Raw genomic sequence first — 8,778 nt, forward strand, 5'->3', positions numbered from 1 at the left:
TTTCTTTGATCGCATAAATTCTTGCTCATTTCCTTAGCAATCACGACTCGGATCTTTCATATCAAATCGTCGGGTTCTTCTGAATCTCAGATTATTCTAAATTTAATTTCAATGTATTTTCTATTTAAAAGTGACTTTTAATGGTGACATACTCAAATTCCCCTAGATAGCCAGCAGCATCATTTCACTTCATTTTAATTTTTAGTCATATGAACATTCTGTTTCGAAGCTGAATCAGTGTTATTAAATGGAATTTAGTTCCGGCAGTACTATTTTATGGAAACTAGTCATGAAAAAAAATCCCACTAAAAAAAAACTTCCAAGCTATACTAAGATGCTTGTCCTCTACAGACTTAAAGTCTACCAGGTATATTTACCATACAGACCTTCCATGGAATCGGGTCTCGAACCATACTCAATGTTACCGCAGGCCAATTACATACTTAACCACTCTATGTGTAAAGTTATATTATAGTCTGCCTTTAGTAAGCTCACATATTGACCATTGCGCTTATTTCTGCACATACTTTAAAGTTTAAGATTTCACGAAACAAGAAAACATAAAATAAGAAAACAGGATATTTCGTTTTAAAAATGTAAACAATTATTTAAGCAATTCATTCTTTTTAATTAGGGTAAAATTTTGTATTGATTCTTCATCAAAATCAAACTTTTTTAAAAAATTTATTTACGATAAAAATATATATTTTTACAATCAGGTCCACTACAGCTTTGAAATTCGATTTTTGTTGATGTATGAGTCATCCCGCATATGAAACTTTAAGTGTTTTGATTTGAATCACTTAAACCATGTAAGTAACATTTTTATTTTCTCTCTGTAGAATATAAATGACTTTGAATATTAAGAAATCGAATTTAGGCCATTAAACATTGTTTTAACTTTAGCTTTTTACTCAGAAATTAGAATTCCTTGTATTGTGTCGTGTGCATTTTGAAAATGGATTTATTTTCAACAATTGTAGAAATAATTGGAAAGTAATGTATTATCCTTTTTCGATCTCATTGTAATATTTTAATGTTTTACCATTTGAAATGTGATAGTTTTCAATATGATTAAGCCAAATTCATAAATCGTTTTCATGTGGGCTGTTTGAAATATTCTTTCTAAATAGAGAAAATTTTAATTCATTCCGAAATTTCGCATAATAATTGAAAGAAAGTATAAAACCAAATTTTATATTTTATAGCTTAATAAATAATCTATGAAACATAAAATTGCATATGTTTGGACAGGTCTTGTGACAATGGCGAATTTAAATATTTGATTAATAAATATACAACAGAAAGAAAAAAAATTTATTTAACTAAACAAAATCTGCTTTTTTTTTATTGTTGTTAAGATAGTGTATAATTTTATACTTTGTAGTTTATGTTTTCAGGCACTACAACTATTCAAAATTTCCCTATCGGAATAATAATACGATAAATACTTGAAACCGAATTGAATTTTTAAGACTGAAAAATCATGATCAATTTTTTTTATTGTTAAGAGTCTCTAAAATTTTCTGTAATAAACTGAATTCGCTATATATAGCATTTTGAAAATAATGGCATTTGGTGAAGATTAAAATCTATTTATAATCATAAACAATTTTTTAAAAAAACACATAAATACTCTACATTTAAACTTGTATTTTAAAAAATATTTTCTTATGAATAATTAATTACCTTATTATTTAATAAATATTTTTATCATTTTATTTTACAGCATTTATATAGCCTTCAGAGAATAATTCTTATTTTTTAAGATGGATATCTGATTTCATTATTATTCAACTGTAATTTGTAGACTCAAGAAGGTTTACCAAATGGACATTTGATTTTATTTATTAATTTCAGTCGTATTTTAGGGCTATTGTTTTTGCTCTTTAGCTTTATTTTTTAGAGTAACAAAGCAATTTTAGATCATACAGAAACATTTTTGAGGTTCAAACCTTTAGTTTGAAATATCGCACCATAATAACGTTGTATATTTAATGACTCTTTATCACTTACTCTTGTATGAACTATAGAATAAATAATGTAATTGTCAATAAATTCGAACTTTATATGTTGACGAATATTCACGCTTCAGATCTCTGAGTTCGAAAAACATTTTTGGCATTATCTGTCTGTCTGTCTGCCTGCCTGCCTGTTTGTCTGTGAATACGATTACTTGAAAAGCGCTTTGAGTTAGATGGATTAAATTTGATATATGGACTTCAGACCAAATTTTGAACGAAATACAGTCAGAAGGGTTCAGTCTGGCTGTTCGAGTACAAGAGAACTTCAGAAATATAAAACGTAACGAACTAGATACTGTTCATTCTCGAAGACTCTCCGCGCTTTTGCGCATGCTCCAGGATATGTTCAATCAAAATGTAAATGAAAGGAACGAGATGAAAAGAGATTTTTGCACTTAACAATGAAGTGAAAACGGATTATACGCAAACTTAAGAGGGGTATAAACTGCAGATAACTTGAAATATTGACATAAAAAATTACTAATTCACAATAAAATACTTTATGGCATTTTTTATTTACTGTATTACTGGACATGCACGTTAAATTATGATAAATAAATGAAAAATTTGTAAAAATTTGGTAATTTAGTTTTCTTACAAAATAGTAATATTTTTATTTAAAAAAACTTCTTTTTTTTTTAATTGTATTGAATTGTTTAGATAACATTTTGAGATTAACTACGGTTGATAATTTTCATCACATTTAAGGACATATTAAATATTCTCTGAAAGCTTTTTTAAGACTTGAACTAATTATATAAGTCATCAATATACAATTTTGAATCATAATAAAATAGTACAGTCAGAAATGACAACATTCATATATACTCGGGGGGGGGGGAGAGACTGAACGAAAAAGTACTTTTAAGGGAGGAAATCAAGGTGAAAGAATGTTGAAGAATTCCATAAATGCGCTCATCCCTTCGTATTTCATCAATTAGGCAGGTAGAATCGTCGGAAGGTGATAGTCTGGAGATACTGAAAGGAACAATAAATAAAATTTGGCACACTCATTTACCATCTTAAATGTAGATTCTTATCAAAACTTGAACCAAATTTGTAAAAGAGTCTAAACTTTCTCATGTATATAAAGGCAATGACTTAAAACAATGAAATTTGGTAATAACAACTATAGCTCTGTTATGTCAAATTTTGGTTTCAACCGGTCGGAAGAAAGGGCGTCCAAAATACATATTCGCATGATAAATACGGTAAAAATCCTAGATTCACATTCATTATTTGTAAGTGCCATGCAAAACATTAGCGGCCTTCCCTAAGGTCCATAATTTTAGGCTAGGGAATAATACCTTTATTGTAAAGTATACGAGAAAATGTCACTCCTGCTGATTAAAATTTACTCATAAATATATGGTAGTGGTAACACAAAAAATGCATTCAATTCAGCCGTCGCAATTCTCATGATCATAAATCTAGTAACTAAAATCATTGAAAGGTTATTGTAAAATATACTCAAAAAAATTTTAAGCAATTAATTAAAATTAGATGTAAAATGGAAATTATATGGAATTAAAAATTGCATCATTAAAAGCTTTATGGAACTGAAGAAAGAAAAGGAGTGAAAATTGTATTTAGGAACTGATATAAGTAGATATGTTTCTGATAACTTTAAAATTATTTTAACACAAATTCTTTCTTCAATTTAGGTGGAATCTAATGGCAGGTGTAATTGTTATCATAATAATTCTCTTAGCTGTGATCTTCGGTTACATCAGAGCGGTCCATGAGTACAAGAAAGTAACAGGAAAGTATAATCCTAGAGATTTTGAAAACTTCATGAGTGGAAGACCATCTCTTTATGACAGACCTGAACTGGTATATATCAATTAGGTTTTTTTTTTCTTTCTTAATTTATAAGAGTTATGTAACTACATTGGGATTGGATTTTTTGAAAAATTCAGGAGTGGGGAGTAAGCACCTGCTCTCGCCGCTCTCCGACTCTCAAGAACATGCTGGGATTCTTTTGCGATCACTATATGATTTTGGATACGTGATTTCGCTTCACTTGCTTGCCAGATAGTGATATATTTCTGTTAGTAATAAGATATTATAAATATATTCATTAATAAAAGTAAATTTAAATTATTTCAAATTGTATGAAATGCTAACATTAATTTTTATCAATTACTAAAAACGAAAACATCGATTTCTGAAATTAAAATTTTCCAGTAGCAGATGGCTATATAGCAAATGTTAGGAAGCAAAAATATATTATTCTAAGATTTTTAAAACTAAAAGTTGAATTTGCATCGGTTCAATGTTTTGATAGGATGTATTTAGTTAAAATTGGTCGATACAACAATAAGACAATTGAAACAACCTCCAAAGACTTATGAGTGTCAATGCAATTAATTTAATCAGGTAGATCAGTTTTCATTATTCACATTTTATTGCATTTTATCAAAAAATATCATATAATTTTAAATTATACTTAATCAATATTGATAGAGCATTCTGAATTATTAGCTTGGCTTCCGAGTAACTAAACTTAACAATATTCCTGGAATTCGAAAACTTCGCTCAGTACAGACACAAACACTCAGTAAACACAAAAAAAAGTTTTACGCCTTTATTTCGTTTATTCCTACTGGATTTTCTTATGAAGGATTGTTCAGTAGGGTGGAACAAAAATGGCCTTAAAATTTTTTTTTTTTAGATTTTAGTTTGGTAATAATGCGGAAAAATTGCCTTTTAGGTTCAAAAACAATTTTTAAAAATTTGGTTGCAATATTACATAATCTTGAGGTGCCGCAAAGAGCTGGAAATTTGTGGAAAAATTTAAAAAAATGGAAATTTTTAAAAAGGGCCTTTAAAAAATTTTCTTAGATTTTAGTTTGGTAATAGTGGTGAAAAGTTAGCTTTTAGGTTCAAAAAGAATTTTAAAAAATCCTGGTTGCAATGAGAGGTGCCGCAAAGAGTTTAAAGTTTGCAAAAAAAAAATTGCAAAATTGTAAACTTGGATAAAATATTTTTATGAAATTTTCGTTCATAAATTGTTGCAAAAGATGATTTTAAATATTTATATAAGCATTACAATTGGAAAAATTGTTAATTACAAAGTATAATAATAATAAAAAATATTATGTCAAACTTTGCGCTTCATACTTCTGTATCCTTATTATTACAAATGTTACAGCTGCAAAATGTTTGTTTCTACTTCATTGCCACATTAAACTGTTTTTTTTTTTTTTTTTTTTTTTCAAATTTGGCATATTCACACTTGAATCAATTTTTGCTCTTTTGTATCCTTCTCTTGTGATTCAACCACAGATATTTTGAGCCGATTTTGAGGCCTCCAATTTCACAGCTCTTTCCACTATTTGCATGTGATAAGGAAGCCTCGGAAAGTCGATAACCGAGTCCCCTATACTATTTGGTTCAGCTTCAGATGCCTTCTGTACCAAGTCTTTGAGAGAGTCAATGGAAACATTTTTTTAGCAAGAGGGATTCAATGATTACATCATTTTCAAGCCATAGGATCATGTCGGTATAATACTTTGCATCGAAGTTTACCTTTGGAACTTTAAACAACCTGACTCTGTCTTCATTTTCTGTTCTTGCTTTTAAAACACGTCGTAAACTAAGTTCTCTTTGAATTTTACTCTCACCATTTAGCATGGACAAAAGAATATTTTCTGAAGCATCAAAGTACCTATTTCTTTGAATAATCTGGCCTATAACGTTTTTGAGATTCACAGAGAGAGAGCGTGAATATGAGATAAGGTTAAAAAGATGTTTGGAACCATAAGTACATGAAGATTTTTAACTTAATATTAAATCACACATGCAACTGGTAGTTTTATCTCTTCTTGTCTATTTGATGGATCTGGTTGGTTTGACTATTTTTGTAAAGAACACTGTTGTTCTTCAGCATTGTCATTGTCACTATTAATAGTTTCTGATGCACTAGTATTTTTTTTGTCCGTTTTTGATTAAACTTAACTATTCTGCGTAGTTCTTTACTCTTTCTTGCTTCTTTCTTCCTTAAAGCGCATATGTTGTAGCTATATCATTATTACCTATAACCATTTTCCTGTTAGAGCGTTGATCGTTTAGAACATTTTATACCATAATTGGCATTTTATTTTTTCCTTTTATATAAGTCAGTAATATCAGATAAATGTCTAGTTTCTTATCTAAATTCTGTGGGGTTGGAATCAAACTTATCTGAACATTTTCTTCTTTTAGACTTATCATGCTTTTCTTCTCATCTTGCTAAATTCCTGTATTTAGCATGATAAACTTTTATCATTTGTGAAATTCTTTTTCAAAAGGCAACTTTTTAGCGCTATTACAAATTAAAAATCAAAAATTGATTTTTTCGTTCCACCCTATTGTTCAGTACTTTTATTTACCCTAATTTCTCCTTTCCGACGATTTCGATATATATACTGCTCGATTTACTCATTTTTTCATATTATTCAAAAACAAAAAACAATTAGCTTTAATTTGGATTTTATAAAACATAGAAACATTCCAAACATACAAGTTATTGTCAAATAATGATAAACAAATTTGGAAAAATTTTTCCTCCCCATAATTGTTTTATATATATATATATAGATATATAGATATTATAAAATACTTATTTTGTAAAAATTTTGTATAAAATAGGTTTAAAAACACATATGAACCATTTAAAAACCAAATTTCTAATAATAGAATCATTTTCTCCCATACAAAGCTGTATGAAGCAAACGTCATCTAATTTAAAAATTTATTAATTATATTAATAAATTTCTTCAGAATCTATGGAAAATATTTCTTTTTTCAAGAATGCGTAATATAAGTATTATTTCTATCCAGTTTGTAAACGACGGAGTTCGCATGATAAATAATGTGAAATTTTCAATTTTCCCCATTATGAAGCATTAAAACCATTAAGTTGCAAAAGCATTTTAAATAAATAGATTGTTATTTGGCATGGAGTTGTGTTATGTTATGTAATTCAAAAATTCCAAATATTATTATACCAAATTATGAGGTATGAGACTTTAGATTTTAATTTATGAGACTTTTCTACAAAAAGAATATTACCAAAGTTTGAATATAAGAAAATAAGCATTTGAAGAAGTAAAATAGCACTAAGATTTGAATTATGCAAATATAAAAAAAGCGTTGTAACATCTCAAAGAATTAAATTAGAAACAAAATTTGAACGGTTTATAGAGAAAGCTACTCAGAAATTTAAAATAAGGAATTAAAAAAATATTTGCTATCCCTCCAATTAACTTTTTTTTAATTATCTCCTTATTAAAGCTTTAAAATTGAGCATCATCTGATATTAATAAAAAAAAAAGACAATTTTGATTAAAAGCAGAAGTTTTTTTTTATTTTAATAATACTTGGTTCAGGATTAGATTCAAGAGATTACATATTCGGGGAAGCTGGTTTGATTGCCGATTTTTTTCCAATGGTTTTCATCATTTTTCTTAAAAATTTGCTTTTAACCATTACAACAGATTGCATATAGATAAATTGCATTATAATCACTATCATAAAAATGGCATTTAATTTGCGGAGGAACTATAATGATATATATACATTATTTATTTTTTTATAAAATGATATATTATAAATCAAATAAAAAATTGATTTGATCTATAACATTTTATAATACAACGAAGGTCCAGTATGAATTTAGAAAGTATATATTTCCTTTAAAAAATTGAGTGGGAACTATACTCAGAATTGAAATTTGATGTAAGGAAAACCTTTAGAATTTCATTTAACTGGCCAGACTATCAAGCGGATTTCGTTTCTTAGTTATAATTTCTCTCAGACGAAATAAAGGAATTTTGAATAACGATTTATTCAAAATCAAGAAATTTAAAACCACAAATTCACAAAAAATCGTAATCTTAATCATTAAAAGAAACTATTAAACAGAAAGAATCGAGATTAAAAGATAAATAAAATTTATGCAAAACTCCTCAAAAGGCTGAGACAATTTTAAGTTGGCACCGGAAATCATAGCCAAATGGATTTAATCGAAAACTTCCTCATTCAGGAAAAGAAAAAGGAAAGTAATAAAAGACTGAAGCATGCGAATTACCCTTTCTGATTACACAATAATTATCATATATATTTTTTCAATATTTTAATGTTTAATTATTTTTTATTGTAATTAGAATTCTGAAAACCGACGTAGAAATGTTTCTGCGAGTGACCGGGAAACGGCGTCTCTTCAACGAGAATCTTCTGTAAAATCGGTTACTTTGCCAACATATGAAGATTTGCAACCACCACCTTATGACGTGGCAGTTCATCTATAATTATAATAAACTATGACTTTTCATTCAAGATTTTAAGTTTTTGGAAACTAAGCATATATAATTTTAGTTCTTTTTATTTTTGTATGAAATTCTGTGTAATAATTAATAAACTTTTTACATACATCTGAAGAGTTTTTATCTTACTTTAAGTTTTATCTGCACGCTAACATCAAGACAATTTATCAGTATATAAATTTTTTTAGGAATAATACTTTGTGATTTTTTAATCTTAAGGAATTAGAAAATATAAATGTCTGCATCAAGAAAACATAATGAAGGGTTTTTGGGAGTAAGAACAAAATAAAAGAAGAATCTCAAAAAATGTATTTTTACAACAGCATTAAGCTACATTCATAGTTTCATTTTCATTATCTCAAAATAAATTACAACCTTGTATATGAATGTACTTCTACGCAATACATCTGGCATCATGAGATTTTCTTCAGATTACAAGATCAAAT

The 8,778-nt window shown here is 27.7% G+C and overlaps 1 protein-coding gene across 2 annotated transcripts; it reads left to right on the plus strand.

The window, feature by feature from the left end:
- The first annotated feature begins 730 nt into the window (after positions 1-730).
- On the plus strand, positions 731-8,427 carry LOC129981911 (uncharacterized). 2 transcript variants are annotated; one of them, XM_056092966.1, is made up of 3 exons: positions 731-812; positions 3,689-3,857; positions 8,174-8,427. In XM_056092966.1, coding segments are annotated over exons 1-3 (315 nt in total). In that variant the 5' UTR covers positions 731-810; the 3' UTR covers positions 8,318-8,427. The 2 variants fall into 2 exon arrangements, with proteins under 2 accessions (XP_055948941.1, XP_055948940.1); XM_056092965.1 differs by lacking the exon at positions 731-812 and adding an exon at positions 850-996.
- The last annotated feature ends 351 nt before the right edge of the window (positions 8,428-8,778 follow it).

This window comes from Argiope bruennichi, chromosome 8, assembly GCF_947563725.1.
Source record: "Argiope bruennichi chromosome 8, qqArgBrue1.1, whole genome shotgun sequence".
Classification (NCBI taxonomy): domain Eukaryota; kingdom Metazoa; phylum Arthropoda; class Arachnida; order Araneae; family Araneidae; genus Argiope; species Argiope bruennichi.